This window comes from Narcine bancroftii, chromosome 14, assembly GCF_036971445.1.
Source record: "Narcine bancroftii isolate sNarBan1 chromosome 14, sNarBan1.hap1, whole genome shotgun sequence".
NCBI lineage: Eukaryota > Metazoa > Chordata > Chondrichthyes > Torpediniformes > Narcinidae > Narcine > Narcine bancroftii.
In genome coordinates this window covers 11,509,245-11,528,864 of record NC_091482.1, presented here as the reverse complement: position 1 = coordinate 11,528,864, position 19,620 = coordinate 11,509,245, and the positions used below count along the sequence as shown (strand labels likewise).

The window sequence follows — 19,620 nt, the reverse complement described above, 5'->3', positions numbered from 1 at the left end:
AGATGGAACATTAAGTGTTGCTCCAATATGCAGGTCGCCTCATTTTGGCATTGCACAAGGCCATGGGTGGACATGTCGGTGTGGAATTAAATGGCTGGCCACTGGGAGGTCCCTGTATATTGCAGAGAACAGCAAAGATGTGCAACAAAACTATTTCTCAGTCTCCAATGTAGGGGATGCCACAATGGAAGCACTGGATGTAGTAAATGACCCCTGCAAATTCAAAATTGAAATATTGTTTCAATTGGAAGGACCATTTAGGGCTCCAAATGGAGGTGTGGGCACGTGTTGCATTTTTTGTGCAGTTACAGGGGTAGATACTGAGGGGAAGGGATGAGTGGATGAAGGAATCATAGAGGGAGCGGTCCCTGTGGAAGACAGAGAGGGGAGTGGTGGGATCACAAAAATGGCAGAAATAGCAGAAGATAATACGTTGGATGTGGAGGCTGGTGGGGTGGCAGGTGAGGACAAGGGGAATCCTGTCCCTGTTGCATCTTGGGGCAGAGGGGGCCAGTGCAGCAGATGTGCAGGATACAGAGGAGATACGGATAAGGGCTGAGTTGACAGCACTAGAGGGAAAGCCACGTTTTTTGAAGAAGGAGGACATCTCAGACGTTCTGGAATGGAAGACCTTATTTTGGGAGCAGTTGAGAGAAAGGAATAGAATCCATACAGGTGACAGTGTGTGAAAAGATGTAGTTGAGATATCCATCTGTCTCTTTTCTTCCGGCTCCCCACCCCGTATCACATCTCAGCTTTTTTCTCTTCCACCCATATCCACCTTTGACCTCTTACGTGTTAGCCTGTACTCCTTCCTCTCCTCCCCCACCTTTTGATTCAGGTACCTGCCTGCTTTTTGTGCATGCAAAGGCCCAAAACTTTGCTCATCTTATACTTCCAACGGAAGCTGCGTGATCTGAGTTTCTCGTGTTCTTTTGTGAATTGTGCTGTAATCACAGCGTCTGTAGACTTTTCTGTTTAACTCCTAAGAGCAGAAGTGATCTATTTTGATGACCAGAATTCAATAAGGTGCCACGTAAATGGTAACCACACAAGATTAGATGATCTCTGAAATAAGAAATTGCTGTTCATCTTTGTCTGAAATAGATGACCTCTTGTTCTGAAACTACATCCCCTAGCTCTGGACACCTCACTAAGGGGAACATTCTATTAGCAACCATGCTGTTAATCCCTCTCAAGAACTGTTTCAATAGATTACCTTTCTTCAAAATCCCATGAATATAGGATCAGCTCAGTCGATCTTCCATACCTTATATTTCAGCGTATAAGATGACCCTTGAAGCCCACAAAAAAATGGGTCGTTTTATAGGCCAGATACAAAAACGTTAAAATACCACTCGATTGGTTCCATAACAATCCTACAACAAATATTTAAGCTACTGGCATATTTAGAAAGACATTTTTATTGTAATAAAACACATCTTAAATCACTTTCATTGTCTGAGGCAAAGAACTTGGCAAGCACATCCAGGGTCTCAGTGTCTGTGCTGTCATTGTACGGGTCCCAGACTGAATCTGATGAGTCAGCTTCCACTTCGTCATCAGTGTCCCACAATAAATCATCCTCCGTACCATCCATTGCGTTAGACATGCCGCTCTTTTTGACTCCATGATAACATCCACCTTCTGGTCACACCTAACAGCTCAGTCAATGCGACACCAGCTCGGTCACATTTTTTTTTTGGAAAGGGAGGGTCATCTTATATACCCGATATATGATAAATTTAGGCTGAAATTGGAGACCTGTCTTATCTGAAGGTCATTGTATATGCCAAAATATATAATACTTCCTTTCTGAAATATGGACCAGACCAATCTTCTGGGGCTCATCCAGATCCAGGTGTACTGCATCAGTGGATCACCGAGCCACTCTATAGTGAAACAGGCCATTCAGCCCACTCAGTCCATTCTGACCATTGCGTACCCACCACTAATTTCATTTTATTCTCCCCACATTCCCATCAAGTTCTTCCAGATTCTACTATTCACTTGCACTTTAAGAATAATTCTCAATGGCCAATAATCAATCAATCCACGACTTTGGTATGTGGGAGGAAACCAGTGCACATACCAGGGGAATCCCATGCAGTCAAGGAGAAATTGCATATTCCGCACAAACAGCACTGGAGGTCAGAATTGTATCTGGATTGCTGAAGCTGTGAGGCAGCAACTCTGCTGTGATGTTGGAATATAGCAAGAGCGAGCATAGCCAAGTCACTTTATAACAATAGTGTACAGTGCTGGTGGGCATCAGTTGGCACCACTCTATAACTGGAGTACTCTACTGGTGGGCACGTCTGTCATTATATAATGTTTACAAAATAAAGGGAGGAAAGTTTAGGGGAGTCATCAAGGGTAAGTTTTTTACACAGTTATGGGTGCCTGGAATGCCTTGCCAGGGGTGGTGGTGGAGGCTGAAGCATTAGGGGTATTTTAGAGACTACTAGGCACATAATTGAAACAAAATTAGAAGGTTACGAGGTAGATGGATTTAGTTTTTTTTGTAGGAACATACAGCTCGAGGGCCTGTACTGTGTTGTAGTGTTCTGTCTTCTATTGTTATTGTACTGAATTACTCACATTGTATCCGTAAAAATTGCACTTCTGGTAGCACATTTTGAGCTGGACAAGTAAAGCAATAATGTGTTAGTACAAGTCAGAGAAATAAATAGTTCTTTCTCATGATAGGTTCTCAACACGGCCAGATATAGCAACCGTTGAACCTGTATATCAGAATGATACTGACTGTTCCAATAAAGCTATAATATCTGCCCGCTCAAGTCAGCCTACTCGCCTCACGAGCATAATTATTGCAGAGGAAAAGGGTAAATATCAAAGTATTATTATTTATTATTATTTTATAGGATGACACAAGTTGAAAATATAGCTCAGAAGACCAATTTGCTGTTTAATAAATGATGGAATGAAACATTTGATATCTTGGAACAGGTGTTTCAAAATCCTGTGAAGACTGGCCCTCAGAAGTGAGAAAAACTTGTTTCCACTACATTTCTATTGATTCTGAGATAGCTGCACTGTGAAACTAGCACACTGGCATGTGGGCCAGGAGGTACTTTATGGAATGGATAGGTGGGTAGTTCAGGTGATGGAATGCTCCTTCTACCATTCTTTTTTTTTTTTTTTTTTTTTTTTTTTTTTTTTTTTTTTTTTTTTTTTTGTGCTGACAAACCTATAAATATATTCACAGATACTTCAACATCTCACTCCAGATTGGCATGGTACCCACCTGTTTCAAACAGGCGTCAATCAAAACCGGTACCCAAGAAGAGGGTAATAACCAGCCTTCATGTCTATCGGCCAGTAACACATATCAACAGTGATTAAGTGTTTTTTTTTTTTTTTTTTTTTTTTTTTTTTTTTTTTTTTTTTTCACACCATAAATCACAATAGCCATGATATACACTTTTTCTTTTCCACACATTTACAGTGACTTTTTCTCCCTCCCCCCTCCCTCCTCCCAAGCCACCCCCCCATCCCCCCCCCTCTCATCCATTTTAGTTATACAATCTAGGTTGCATTAATTCAGTTAGACAATGTTGTCATTCAACAAAAATACACCAGAAATTCTACTGAGTCCATTCTTTTCTTTTCTTCTCCTTCCATCAACTTAGGTAATGTTTGTTCCCGGTAGGTTTTCGCTATTGTATTTAATGTAAGGCTCCCATACTTGTTCGAATATTTCAATATTATTTCTTAAACTATATGTTATTTTTTCTAATGGAATACATTTATTCATTTCTATATACCATTGTTGTATTTTCAAATTATCTTCCAATTTCCAGGTTGACATAATACATTTTTTTGCTACGGCTAGGGCTATCTTAACAAATCTTTTTTGTGCATCCTCCAAGTCAATTCCAAATTCTTTATTTTTTATGTTACTTAGGAGAAAGATCTCTGGATTCTTTGGTATATTGTTTTCTGTTATTTTATTTAATATCTGATTGAGATCATCCCAAAATTTTTCTACTCTCTCACATGTCCAGATTGCATGAATTGTTGTTCCCCTTTCTTTTTTACATCGAAAACATCTATCAGATACTGTTGGGTCCCATTTATTTAACTTTTGCGGTGTAATGTATAGTCTGTGTAACCAATTATATTGTAATATACGCAGCCTCGTATTTATTGTATTTCTCATCGTTCCAGAGCATAACTTCTCCCATGTTTCCTTTTTTATCTTTATATTTAAATCTTGTTCCCATTTTTGTTTAGTTTTACCATTTGTTTCCTCATTTTCCTTTTCTTGCAGTTTAATATACATATTTTTTATAAATCTTTTGATTAACATTGTATCTGTAATCACATATTCAAGGTTACTTCCCTCTGGTAAACTCAAGTTGCTTCCTAATTTATCTTTCAAGTAGGATCTCAGTTGGTAATATGCCAGCGCTGTATCTCCCGTTATATTGTACTTATCTCTCATTTGTTCAAAGGATAAGAATCTACTTCCTGAAAAACAATTTTCTATTCTTTTAATCCCTTTTTTTTCCCATTTTCTAAAGGCAAGGTTGTCTATTGTAAAAGGGAGTAGCTTATTTTGCGTCAATATTAGTTTTGGTATTTGGTAATTTATTTTATTTCTTTCTACATGAATCTTCTTCCATATATTGAGGAGATGGTGTAATACTGGAGAAGTTCTATGTTGTACCAATTTTTCGTCCCATTTATATAATATGTGTTCAGGTATCTTTTCCCCTATTTTATCTAATTCTAGTCTCGTCCAGTCTGGTTTTTCCCTTGTTTGATAAAAATCTGATAGGTACCTTAATTGTGCGGCTCTATAATAATTTTTGAAGTTTGGCAATTGTAAGCCTCCTTGTTTATACCATTCTGTTAATTTGTCTAGTGCTATCCTCGGTTTCCCCCCTCTCCATAAAAATCTCCTTATTATTTTCTTTAACTCTTTGAAGAATTTTTCTGTCAGTTGTATTGGCAATGCCTGAAATAAGTATTGTATCCTTGGAAAAATGTTCATTTTAATACAGTTTATCCTTCCTATCAGTGTTAGTGGTAGCTCTTTCCAATGCTCTAAATCGTCCTGTAATTTTTTCATTAGTGGATTGTAATTGAGTTTATATAATTGGCCTAGATTTTTGTTTATTTGCACACCTAGGTATCTTATTGCCTGCGTTTGCCATCTGAATGGGGATTCCTCCTTAAATTTTGAGAAATCCGCGTTATTCATAGGCATTGCTTCACTTTTATTTACGTTTATCTTGTATCCCGACACTTCTCCATATTCCTTCAATTTCTTATATAGTTCTTTTATTGATAGTTCTGGTTCTGTTAAGTACACTATCACATCATCCGCAAACAGACTGATTTTATATTCCCTGTCTTTTATTTTTATTCCTTTTATATTATTATCTCTTCTTATCGATTCTGCTAGTGGTTCTATAGCTAGCGCAAACAATAATGGTGATAGTGGGCATCCCTGCCGCGTTGACCTGCTTAAGTTAAATTGCTTTGATACATGTCCATTTACTGTCACTTTCGCTAACGGTCCCTTATATAATGCTTTAATCCAATTAATATACTTCTCCGGTAAACTGAATTTTTGCAATACTTTGAACAAGTAATTCCATTCTACTCTGTCGAAGGCCTTCTCTGCGTCTAAAGCAACTGCTACTGCCGGTGCTTTATTTCCTTCTACTGCATGAATTAAGTTAATAAATTTACAAATATTGTCTGTTGTGCGTCTTTTTTTGATAAATCCAGTTTGGTCTAAATTTACCATTTTCGGTACCTGTTCTGCTAATCTGTTTGCTAATAGTTTAGCTATTATCTTATAATCTGTGTTTAGCAGAGATATTGGTCTATATGACGCTGGTGAGAGTGGATCTTTCCCTTGTTTTAGTATCACTGTAATTATTGCTGTTTTACATGAATCTGGTAAGTTTTGTGTCTCATCAATCTGGTTGATTACATCCAGGAGGGGCGGTATTATTAGGTCTTTAAATGTTTTGTAGAATTCTATTGGGAGTCCATCTTCTCCTGGTGTCTTATTATTTGGTAAATTTTTTATTATCTCTTGTATTTCTACTGTTCCAAATGGTTCTGTTAATTTATTTTGTTCCTCTATTTGTAGTTTTGGTAGTTCAATTTTAGTCAAAAATTCATCTATTTTCCCTTCTTTCCCTTCGTTTTCGGTTCGGTATAATTGTTCATAGAATTCTCTGAAGTTTTCCTTAATTTCTTTTGGATTATATGTAATTTGTTTGTCTTTTTTCCTTGTTGCCAATACCATTTTCTTAGTTTGCTCTGTCTTAAGCTGCCATGCTAGGATTTTGTGTGTTTTTTCCCCTAGTTCATAATATTTCTGTTTTGTCTTCATTATATTCTTCTCCACCTTATATGTTTGTAATGTTTCATATTTTATTTTTTTATCCGCCAATTCTCTTCTTTTGGTTGTATCTTCCTTTATTGCTAATTTTTTTTCTATGTTTATTATTTCCCTTTCCAACTGCTCTGTTTCCTGATTATAGTCCTTCTTCATCTTGGTTGCATAACTTATTATTTGCCCTCTAATGAATGCTTTCATTGCGTCCCATAGTATAAACTTATCTTCCACTGATTCCGTATTTACTTCAAAGTACATTTTTAATTGTTTTTCAATAAATTCTCTAAAATCCTGTCTTTTAAGTAGCATGGGGTTTAATCTCCATCTATACATTCTTGGAGGGATGTCTTCTAGCTCTATTGCCAATAACAGGGGTGAGTGGTCCGATAATAGTCTAGCTTTATATTCCGTTTTCCTAACTCTCCCTTGTATGTGGGCTGATAACAGGAATAGGTCTATCCTTGAGTATGTTTTATGTCTAGTCGAGTAGTATGAGTATTCCTTTTCTTTTGGGTTTTGTTTCCTCCATATGTCCACAAGTTTCATTTCTTGCATTGATTTAATTATAAATTTGGTTACTTTGTTCTTCCTGTTAATTTTTTTCCCCGTTTTATCCATATTTGGATCCAAATTCAGATTGAAATCCCCTCCTATTAGTATGTTCCCTTGCGTATTAGCTACCTTCAAAAAGATATCTTGCATAAACTTTTGATCTTCTTCGTTAGGTGAATATATATTAAGTAGATTCCAAAGCTCTGAATATATCTGACATTTTATCATAACATATCTCCCTGCTGGATCTATTATTTCCTCTTCTATTTTAAATGGCACATTTTTGCTAATTAATATAGCCACTCCTCTTGCTTTTGAATTATACGATGCTGCTGTTACATGTCCTACCCAATCTCTCTTTAATTTCTTGTGCTCCAATTCAGTTAAGTGTGTTTCTTGGACAAATGCTATATCTATTTTTTCCTTTTTCAGTAAATTTAGTAGTTTCTTCCTTTTAATTTGGTTATGTATTCCATTAATATTTAGAGTCATATAGTTCAGCGTAGCCATTTTATATTTTGTTTATCTTCTCTTTCCGTTTTTCCATCATTACCTTTCCTCCTTTTCCATTTCTGTTTTCTTATTTTCAACTCTTTACCAGACAACATTCCTACAACATCCAACATTTTCCTTATTCTCCTATTTCTATCTTCTTTATCCCCAATCTCCCCTTCCCCTCCTGAGTTGCCCTTTATCCCTTGTCGGACAACCACATCTCCCCTCTCCATTTGGATTTGCGAATCCACTCGCAAGCGTCAACTGATTTTGCAGTGACCGCTCTTTTCCCCCACCCAGCCCCCCCCAGAAAAGATTTCGTTTTTTATATGTCACAAAGGTCACTCTTTTAGTTCCCTCCTTATTCTCTCTATTCCATTACCTTCCCTTATTAATTCTTGTCTATACTCTCTATGTTTTCCTCTAATTACAGATACTTTCACATATGCCCATTGTCTCTATTCACTCTTATACCTCTTTACCCGCATACATATCAATCGTGGTCATTTTTACCCTCCTTACCCGTCTTCATCCCTCAGTCTATTTTTGTCTTTACCCACATACATATCAATCGTGATAATTTTTGCTCTCATTACCCGTCTTCATCCCTCAGTCTATTTTTGTAATTGTTCTGCAAATTTTCGTGCTTCTTCTGGATCCGAGAATAGTCTGTTTTGTTGTCCTGGAATAAATATTTTCAATACCGCAGGATGCTTCAGTGTAAATTTATATCCTTTCTTCCATAAAATCGCTTTTGCTGCATTGAACTCTTTTCTCTTCTTTAGGAGTTCAAAGCTTATATCTGGATAAATGAAGATTTTTTGCCCTTTATACTCCAGTGGTTTGTTGCCCTCTCTTACTTTTTCCATTGTCTTCTCCAGTACCTTTTCTCTTGTAGTATATCTTAGGAATTTTACTACAATAGATCTTGGTTTTTGTTGTGGTTGTGGTTTAGGGGCCAATGCTCTATGTGCCCTTTCTATTTCCATTTCTTGCTGTAGTTCTGGACATCCTAGGGCCTTAGGGATCCATTCTTTTATAAACTCCCTCATATTCTTGCCTTCTACATCTTCCTTAAGGCCCACTATCTTTATGTTATTTCTTCTGTTATAATTTTCCATTATATCTATTTTTTGGGCTAGTAATTCTTGTGTCTCTTTAGTTTTTTTATTAGATTCCTCCAATTTCTTTTTTAAGTCTTCTACCTCCATTTCTGCTGCTATTGCCCGTTCTTCCATCTTGTCCATTTTTTTCCCCATTTCTGTTAAGGTCATATCCATTTTATTTATTTTCTTTTCTGTGTTGTTTATTCTTCTTCTTAAATCATTGAATTCCTGTGTTTGCCATTCTTTAAATGACTCCATGTATCCTCTAACAAGAGCAAGTACCTCCTTTACCTTGCCTTTCTTTTCTTCTTCTATTTCCCTGTACTCTTCCTCTTCCTCTTCTTCTTCCTCTAGGTTGACCATCTGTTGTTTCTTTGCTGCCCTTTCCTCCTCTTCTTTCTTGTTTCCATTGTCTTCTGTGGTCTCTTCTTGCTGCAGGTGTTCTGCAGCTGTCGTTGCCGGCTGTGGAGATCGACTCCCCAGCTGGTCCCCCCTCCCGTCGGTGTGTTTTTTTTCATGCGCATCGCGCATGCGCGACTCCTCGCGCATGCGCGGTTGCGCACTTTTACTCGGCTCTGTGAGCCATTGTTGTAGTTCTCTTTCTACCGACCTGAGGTAGTGGGGTCTTCTCTCCGCAGCGGGCCTCTTCGGACAGGTAAGGCCTTCACCTTTTTCCTCCGTTGTCTTCTCTTCCTCTCTTCTTTCCGTTGATTTTGATTTTTCTCCTTTTGTCTCCATCTTCTTTCCACCTTTATACTCACTTTTCTTTAACTTGTATTTCTGTGCCTTTGTATTTTCTCTTGTTTTTCCCGACTTTTCTGGAGAGGGCTGGAGTTCACCGTCCGGCCACTACTCCATCACGTGACTCCTCCTCCTTCTACCATTCTTGATGGCTTCCTGAAAAGTGGGCTCGAGATTCTCAGTGCCATTCTGATACTTCTCTTTCTTAAGTAATCATGGGTCAGTGATGCCCATGATTTGATGAGGTAGTAACCATTTTTAAGTAAGCTTTGAGAATGTTCTTGAACTGTTTCATCTTTCTATCTGGTTATCGCTTGCATTGACAGCAGTATTTGTTTCTTGGAATTGGTATTTGGCCAGGCTAATAATAATATGGCATGCCCAGCTAAGCCAACTGAAAATAATTGCAACCAGAATTCTGAGAAAACTGCTCTGGAAAAGGATGCTATCTTGGTTTCATTTTCCTGAGGTATCTGGTCTTTAATAGTCTGCTTTATGTTTCCAACTCAAAGCCACAGGCTTGTACATAATGCTGAATTTGAGGTCTAGCTATTCTAATATTTCTTCCTACGAATGACCAAAACTACACTGGTGCACTGAAGATGACAATGAATTTCAATTATAATTTCTGCTTTCTTTGGCTCCTAAGGTACTTGAAGCAGTCCACATTCTCATTCTGCACATATATTGTGAGAGGGGAAGACTGAACAGCCAGAGCAGATTGGTAAAGGACTTTTGTTTTGATTTGAAGCAGATGAACCATTCTCATTTATGCTTCTATTGCATGAGTTCATGATGGTGCTCTGTCTCTAACCATTCATGTGAACAAACATCATTTCCTGCTCAAGTGCTGGAAGTCCAGTGGCCTTGTTTTCGAAGAAAAGGCAACAGGTTGAGTTTCTGATTTGTCCTATAAACTAGCAGAAAGTTTGTTTGAGATGAGATGGCACTGAGGTGAGAAAAGGCTAACCTGGAACTAATTCTTTGTCCTTATCTCTATTTCCTTGACTCACTTTTTGAGATAAGAACACACATTAATGCTGGAGGAACTCAGCATCTTAAGGCTTTGAGAATCTGATGTCTGACTTTTTTTCCCCAAAAGAAGCTATTGTTTACATCAATAGTGTAAATAAATAGACAATGCTTAATTCTTCCACTTTCATATCTCTGTTCATACCCATCAACTATTTGTTAAAACATCTGGAGGAAATTATGCATTTATTGTGAACTGTGGATCATAATTGTGACATTATTAGGTTGGAGCTTCGCACTATGGGAAGATTATTATATAAGTTAAGTTATTTGGTACATTTGTTGAGGGTCACTGCAGGTAATTTATTGCCTTGGTACAGCAATGCTTCTTCTTATCTTCGTACTCCCAGATACTTTGTGATTCTCAGGCAGTGAAAAGTGATGAATAACATTTCTATTCATTGCATAGATCAATTAAGGGTCATGTTTCTTTCTTGTACATTGTGAAAAGTATGAGGATTGCAATATGTTTTCAGTGTAATGATTAAAGAATCTTGGAGAAGCAATTGAAAATGCTTTTATTTCAGTGACAGGACAGGTGTTGCGGTGTGATGTAATGGTAGACAAAATAAACCAAATTGAAATCGTGTCAACAACTCGGGAGTTATATGTGGATGACTCACTGTTAAAATTGACAGTTCGAGCCTTGGATGAAGAAGGTATGGCTGCTTTACAATTCTCTGAAGGAACATATGCCAGTATATCTTATTTACTTATTGATGTCTTATTTATAATTTCCCATCCCAAGTCTAATGATTGTAGAATACCATTTTCTTATATCCTTCTATCCAAGAAACATTTCTTTTGGATTTATTATTTACTAAGTACTATTCATTATTTTTCCTAAGAAGCCATTCTTTATCAATAAGCACTTTTACACAGCTATTGAACTGAAAATTTCTGCTCCAATGGCAGTGTAAAAATGTCGGGACAGAATTTTTTTATGCAAATTCCATTTTGTAATTTTTCCATTTATACCTCTACACATTTTTATGGAGCGGCTGCCGTGTAAACTGACCTCAGGCACTCTGTAAGAAACAGGCCTAATGAATACGACGCTCTCCGCTCTCCCCCCACCCCCCAACAAACTCCGCAACACAGGAAGGTTGTGTAAAAGTGCCCTTGATATCCCTAGACATAGCATCTCGTTTGTTTGGCACCCAATTGACCACCCCAAATATTAATTTCCCTCAGTGGATCACAGTGGCTGTAGTGAATGCAGCCTACCAAATACAATGCATTTACTCACCCAGTCTATTCTGACCATACGTACTAAACCCATGACTCCTTCCACCATGAAGGATCAAAGCAGGAACTGCAATGGGCATACAACCCTATAACATTGTGGCTTGGAAATTGGTCATTCACCATTGCAGGGTCTAACAGTCTTAAGCTACATGGAATTGATGGCATTTCATGAAAAAATCATGCATAACAGTCATCCAAGAGTACTTTAACCAGGTCTCCAAGGTTCGAAAACTCGTCGCCACCTCCATAAGGCCATTAGGAATGAGTATTAAATGCTTGTGACACCCAAATCTTGAAAATTAATGTTTTAAAAAAAGGGGATTTTTTTTTTATTCTAAAGGAAATACTTTCACCAGCTTGGAAGGATTTGTTTTTGATTGGAGCATTGTCAAGAATGAAAACATGGATAATAATGCTGAATCGCCCCGTAAAATTAGGTAGGCAGTCTGAAAAAAAAACCAAATCAACTATTTCACATTGATTGACAATAAAGAGTTTACAATTATTTTGGAAATAAATAACAGGTTGTTGCTGTGAATATTTTTGCTTTTATAGTCAGATCATGTGAAATGAATTCAGATTTCTCACACTTAAATGTCTAAGATAAATAATTCTGTACAAACAAGTTGTTTTTGTTTCATTATGATGGCTGATTATCTACCTTGTTTTATCTTGGGTCTGCTTTGCTGTGGTGCATTCAAAATATCTTTTTTGGTTTAGTTTAAATTTATTTTCACATTATATATGGTGATAATGTGTGAATAGGAAGTGCATTCATATAATGGAATGGTAATTTTAATAGTCCTTATCAATGTTAACTGAGTTTTTCCATATTCATTAACAACCGATTAAATATGTTTGAGAAAATTAGAATAGTCCAGGTAATCATTTGGTTCATATCATATTCATCCACCTATTTTCGAAATGGTCATTCACACATTTTTGTAAGATACGATTCCCTCAGCATCATAATTTTTGGATATTTTTGTAATTTTTGTCAGAATACTGAAGTTTTCAGAATCAACCTACTTACCATCTCCACATATAGCAACAATGGAAAAAGAAGGAAAGCAAGGAGACATCATTCTTGTATCTGGGTTAATGACTGGTACTGCTAATCTGAAAGCACAATTGCAGGAAGCTACACATAAGGTACTGATAATTTTACTGATTGTATGTCATCAAGAGACCAATTATTTTAAAAAGCTATTTAATTCTTAACATTGTTGATCAAGTGACATCATATCACATATCTTTTCTTTATTTTCTTTGGCTTGGCTTCGCGGACGAAGATTTATGGAGGGGTAATGTCCACGTCAGCTGCAGGCTCGTTTGTGGCTGACAAGTCCGATGCGGGACAGGCAGACATGGTTGCAAGGGAAAATTGGTTGGTTGGGGTTGGGTTTTTCCTCCTTTGCCTTTTGTCAGTGAGGTGGGCTCTGCGGTCTTCTTCAAAGGAGGTTGCTGCCCGCCGAACTGTGAGGCGCCAAGATGCACGGTTTGAGGCGATATCAGCCCACTGGCGGTGGTCAATGGGGCAGGTACCAAGAGATTTCTTTAGGCAGTCCTTGTACCTCTTCTTTGGTGCACCTCTGACACGATGGCCAGTGGAGAGCTCGGCATATAACACGATCTTGGGAAGGCGATGGTCCTCCATTCTGGAGATGTGACCTCGTGACCTGGGTATCACATATGAAGGCATCTTAATTGATGCACTCTACAGTATATACTATAAAACCTCAGTTTTCTTTTATCAGAGATTTTTGAAGATATGCACATATGTGGTTTTAAAAGCTATTTCAAGTGCACATTCACATCAGGAGCATTTTCAGGACATGACAGTAATGTTTACTGATTCTACTTGAAACTCCTGGTGTTTTAGATCTTACTCCTACACTTCATCATGGCTGACTTATATACGATATCCATTGTGAATTCAGCCTTTCTGTCCATCTTTTTCTTCTGGAGGTGTTATTTGCGACACTAAGTTCCTTGAGAATTACGATGTCAGGCACAAATTGGTGGTAGGTCATTTGTGTTCATGCATGTTTGTATGAAAGTGTCAAGGTTTCTGATTGAGGCAGAGGGTGACGCTGACCATTCCCAAAAAGCTCCTAAAGAGGGAAAAGATGAAGTATGAAAGTAGGTTAGCAAATAATATCAAAGAGGATACAAAAAGCTTCTTCACTATTGTATATAAAGAATAAAAGAGGTGAGAGATGATAAAGGGCCATTAGAAAATGATGCTGGAGAAATAATGAGAGACAGGGAGATGTGGCAAATGAAATACAATGTTGAAAAGTGTACGGTCATGCTCTTGGGTAGAAAAAAATAGACAAACAAACTATTTCTTTAAATGGGGAGAAAATTGAAATTATCCAGATGCAAAGGGACCTGGGAGTCCTTGTGCCTGAAGTTAAACTTCCAGGTTGAGTCATTGGTGAAAAAGGCAAGTGCAATTCTGGCATTCATTTCAAGAGAAATAGAATACATGAGCAGGGATGTGATGCTGAGGGTCAGAAAGGCACCAATGTGACCTCATTTGAAGTATTGTGAGCAGTTGTGGGCTCTTCATTTAAGAAAGGATGTGTTGACGTTGGAGAGGGTACAAAGGAGGTTCACCAGGAGAATGAAGGGGGATTCGAATGTTGAAAGGCGAGGACAGAGTAGATATAGAAAGGTTGTTTTCCAAGAGAGCACAACTTCAAGATTAAAGAGCAGATGCCTGGAACAGAGACGTGAGGAATTTCTTCAGCCAGCGGGTGGTAAATCTATGGAATTTTTTGCCACAGGCAGTTGTGGAGATTGATAGGTTCTTGTTTAGCCAGGGCATCAAAGGTTATGGGGAAAAGGCAAGGCAATGTGGCTGTGTGAAAATGGATCAGTTCATGATTGAATGGCGGGACAGACTCGATGGGCTGATTAGCCTACTTCTGCTCCAATATCTTATGCTACGCATGGAATTGATGGCATTTCATGAAAAAATCATAATGACTACCTTTTCCTAAGCCGGAAAGGGTAAAAAAAAATCACAATAATGTTAGTGGGTCTAAAACGAGAGAGCATAGGTTTAGGTAAGAGGAGAAAGACTTAAAATGAACCTGAGGAGCAAACTTGCACTAGGAGAATGAGATGCCAGTTAAAGTGGTCGTTGCAGGTATAATTACAATGTTGAAAAGACACGTAGACAGGTAAATGGATAGAAAAGATGGATATGGGACGAGCTCAAGTAAGAAACTTGGCTGGCATGGATGATTTGGCCCAAACGGCCTTTTTTCATTTAACATAACTGTATGACAGAAGATGACTCTACAAATTGCACTCAATAGCCTGGAAAGAAAATGAGCATATTGAAGTGGAACTGTCACTTTTGATGTGTGTTTGAACTATCAGAAGCCTCATTATGGTGTTGGTGCTAATAATGTAAAGATTCCATTATTGTCACATAATACTACATTTAAAATGCAACATACATGAATTCTTTAACTTTGTCTACCATAAGGAAGACAGAGTCGCCACTTTGTCCAGTGCCAGAATGTCATTTTCCTAACAAGCTAATAGCAAATAAATGTTAAATTTAAGTCTATTGTGTTAAAATATGAAAATATTAACTGTATGAAACATAACATTATTTCGCAGTCATTATGATGTGCATTTTGGTTACTGCATCTGATTAGGTATATTTTAATGTTGTTAATTTCTTTTATTGTATACATTTTCATCGGGACCCAAGCTGATTTTATGAACCAATTAGCCTCACTCCTCTCTATCCATTAAATATCCCTAGTTGAGATGTTTTTCTGGCTTATTGACATGTACCCATTTCTATTGGATGAATGTTATATTTATAAATCATTTGACATTTACTGTTACATTCTGATTGATTCTCAAACAGAAGTGAAAGAGTTCCTTGACCTCAATAAAGAACATCTAAGCTAGAAAACTAGTGACCACTGCATGTTTATATCTAAACTGTTACTAACAAAATTAGCACATTTTTAATGATTTATTGATGCTCTGTGAATACAAAGAAACACATTATGTTGCCAACTAGTTCACTTTGCTTTTCAGAATTTTTGAACATATTTCCTTCCATGCTGTAACATTCATTTCAAACATCATAACAGATAACAAAATCAAATTTATGGATTTGCAGTCAATTTGTCATGGACCAATACTGCACGGAAATTATCCCTTTGGCCCACTGAGTCCACTCATTTATTGTTTTGTAATCAATTTGTGTTTGGGGGCATCTTTACCTTTAATTGACTTGTGAATTAATTTGGATCAGTAGAGCATTAACCATGGTAAATTTAGTTTGATCCTTCGTCTCCTAGATTTGCCTTGAACAGTCTTGTTACTATGGGAGGATATTGCATTGGATTGATGTTTCTGCTGGTTGGGAAATGAGTTTTATTAATAGGTTTCTATCTGATTTGATTAGGTAAGGGGTTTAAATGGCCTGAAGAATTGTTGTATGTTGATTATAGGTGATGAGTTTTTCTAACTTGTGGCTTTTATCCTTTTTTCTAGCTTGTTCCTGCTGCAATAATACGCCTTATTATTCTGGAAAACATTATTTTAAGACCAGCCCATGATATTTACCTATTGGTGGGAGCATTTATTCACTACAAAGTTGCCAAAATAGTAAATGGGAAAATGACAGGTAAATTCCTATTAAGACTGAATGGAAAACTGTCAATAAAGGAACTGTTTATAAGACTTCATTTGTAAGACTGTAAACTCTAAAATTCCCTGCCTGAACATCTGTGCCTGTCTAGCTTTTTCCTTAAAATGCCCCTTAACAACTCTCCTTTAACTAAAGTTATGGTCATGCAATCCATTGTCTCATAAGTCTTGGGGTCAAAAATTTATAAACACTCCTGGAAACACTTGGGACATTTTACCCCATTAAAAGCATTATAGAAATGTCAGCTTGTTGCTGACAAACAACATCATAAAACAGAATCCTTCCAAAGCATCTGCATTGTGCTTTGGTGCCTTTCTAGACTGGGAGCACCTCCAAAGCCTGGAATCATCAGGCAGCTCCTGGCTGCATCTATGGAAGAAAATGTGATTCCCACTTTAGCTTCAACAGTCATGTAAGAATTTGCAGAATTTTGAGTGGATGCAAGTTGTTCTCAATTGACTAGGAAGAAGATATTTAATAACATATCCAATGACAGCAAGTCGTTACTCTTATTCAGTAATCACGATGTAACTACGTGGAGTGCAAAATTTAGAAATGATGAAATACACAAAGGACACAGGGTGAGCAGCTGTGGAATATGGAATTTCTTTTTCATGATGGCCTAACAAGCCTAGTCTCGCCTGGTCTACTATTTATATCACTTGATAATGTCATGAAATGCTTTGCAAATAAAAACAGAACATTGGAAATTCTCAGAGGGTCAGGTGGTATCTGCAGAATGAAAAAACATTGGCATTTTGGGTCGAAACTCTCCATCAGGAAACTTGTTGGTTTGAAAGGACTTAACTTCCAGCACATGGGGAAACCACGGGAGAGCAGGACTAAGTGGATAGAATCAGAATGAGCTCAATGGGCCCAGTATCTTCTTTCAATGCTGTTACCTTTGATGTTGTGAGGCACGAGTGAAGGCCAGCATCCTCAATAAATGATAGAATAGGCCCCAATTGCCAAAATGCAACCAAGACCAATCTGTTTTTTTTAAAACTTTATTTAAAGATTTTATCACAGGAATAAAAAGAAAAATTACATTTAAAGAAAAAATATAAAATAAAATAATATAATTACAATACAACATTAATAACCTAACTTAATTCAACCTAATCCCCCCCCACATATACAAGAACTAAAAAATCTATATATATTTAAAAAAACCACCCTTCCCCTCCCCAAAATAAAGAGTGAAGAATTAGTAAAATTAATAATATTATGTATTAAAAAAACACACACAAAGAAAAATAAAAATATGACAAATAAAAATAATAAAAAGAAGATTTATCAGATCTAAAATTTCACATCTAAGACCAATCTGTTTGAACAATTTTAGATACAAAGAATTTGTCAACAGATGCAAGTTGTGGAAACAAGTGGAATAATGGTGAAATTCACCAGTCAAATCCATTATTGATTCTACAATCCTTAGGCTACACTAAATTTCCTCCACTATTAGAAAATCATCTGTTTCTATAATCTGCAAGATATTCCTTTAGAGGGCTAAAGCCCAATTTGCCCACACTTAATGAGAGGAAGGGGGAGCAATGGATAAGAGAAAGGGAATATTTCTGAAAGAGTAAATCCTGGATTGCTGCAGTGATAAGATATCGACTGATAGATTAATAAGAGAGGTTAGAAATTAAAGAGAGAAAAATAAAGGAAAATGTAAAGGCTGTGAAATAGAGATAAGAGATGCAGAAAATGTCCAGCAGATCCGACAGTGTCAGTGGAGAGAGAAATATTGCAGATGTACAAGCTTCAGTAAAACTGGTCAGTTATGGTACAGAGAAGGTGAATTATCTGAATTTTTAAAATGTGATATGAAGTCTTAAATACTGCAACCTGCTGGAAAAGAAGATGAGGTGCTGTTCCTCAAGTTTACACTGGGCCATGTTTACACTTAATGCTTACACAAATGGCCCAGCCCAATGCATTAAAAATCTTAGTCGGCAACTTTAACCAGGCCTGTGACAAGAAAACTTTGCCCATAAACCACCAGCATGTAACCTACTGTACCTGAGGTCCCAGCACACTCGATCACTGCTACACCAAGATAAGGAAGGCCTACTGTTCTTTGGCAAGTCTGATCTCCTCACTGTGCTCCTTCTACCTTCAATCAGACAGCGCTTAAAAAGAGGGGCTCTGGATATCAGGTCACAGGAGGCTGAAGAACGGTTACAGGATTTCCTTGATTCAGTGGATTGGGTGGTGTTCAAGGACTCAGCTGAGAATCTGAACAATTACATCAGTGCTTTCACTGACTTTATCAACACAGCTGTGGATGAATGGATGAGTGTGTCCCCACCAAATAGTTTAGAATTTTCCCCAACCAGAAGCCTTGGATGAATTATGAAATCCAGAACCTGTTGAGAGCCAGATCACAGGCACTTAAGCCTGGAGATCCAGATCAATACAGAAGTAGTAGATATGACCTGCAAAAGCTATCTCCTGGGCGAAGTGGAGATTCCGGATGAAAATGAAAACAAAAAAAAAGGACACCCGACAGCTGTGGCAGGGTGTAAATGCCATAACCTGCTACAAAACCAAATCCAGTGTAGTAGCAGCAGACGGCAAAGATTTGCTCCCAGAAGAATCGAATGTCTTTGATTTGACCACAGCAACCACAAAGAACCACCCCCCACCACACCCCTATGTCTCTTGACGATCCCATCCTGTTCATATCTGAGGATGAAGTGCATACTGCCTTCAGGAGAGTGAATCCGAGGAAAGCATCCAGCCCAGAAGGAGTACCTGGCCGAGTATTAAAAATATTTGCAGATCAATTTACCAACATATTCATGGATATCTTCAATATCTTAATCCAGCTGGGCATGATAGCCACCTGTTTCAAATGAGAAGAGCATAGTAACCTGCCTTAATGTCTATCGACCAGTAGCACTGACATCAGCAATATTTGGAAAGACTGGTGTTGAAGTTTATCAGCTCCTGTTTGAGCGGCAACATGAATACGTTCCAGCTTTCCTATCTTAGCAACAGATCTACGGCAGATACCATCTCACTGGCTCTACACAAAGCCCTGGAGCACTGGACAGTAAAGATGCATTCACCAGGATGTTCTTTATTGTCTACAGTTCCTCATTTAACACCATCATCCCCTCAAAATTGATCAACAAACTCCAAGACCTTGAACTTAACACTCCACTGTGTAATTGGATCATGGATTTCCTCACCTCCAGACCACAATCAGTGAGGATTGGTAAGAACATCTCCTCCTCAATCTCCAACAGTACCAGAGCAGCACAGGGCTGTGTTCATAGCCCCCTGCTCTTTTCACTTTACACCTATGACTGTATGGCTCGGTACAACAATAACACTATCTACAAATTTGCTGACAATAC

General features: G+C 37.7%; 1 protein-coding gene across 4 annotated transcripts in view; it reads left to right on the top strand.

Moving 5' to 3' along the window:
• Positions 1-19,620, top strand: part of LOC138749260 (nuclear pore membrane glycoprotein 210-like) — a 102,417-nt gene that overhangs the window by 1,055 nt on the left and 81,742 nt on the right. For 3 of the 4 annotated variants that reach the window (XM_069910424.1, XM_069910423.1, XM_069910422.1), the window contains exons 2-6: positions 2,710-2,846; positions 10,839-10,970; positions 11,900-11,996; positions 12,561-12,711; positions 16,093-16,225. In XM_069910424.1, the coding sequence (XP_069766525.1) occupies positions 2,710-2,846; positions 10,839-10,970; positions 11,900-11,996; positions 12,561-12,711; positions 16,093-16,225 (650 nt within the window). The remainder of the gene's footprint in view (positions 1-2,709; positions 2,847-10,838; positions 10,971-11,899; positions 11,997-12,560; positions 12,712-16,092; positions 16,226-19,620) is intronic. The other variant, XM_069910425.1, reaches the window with a different exon arrangement.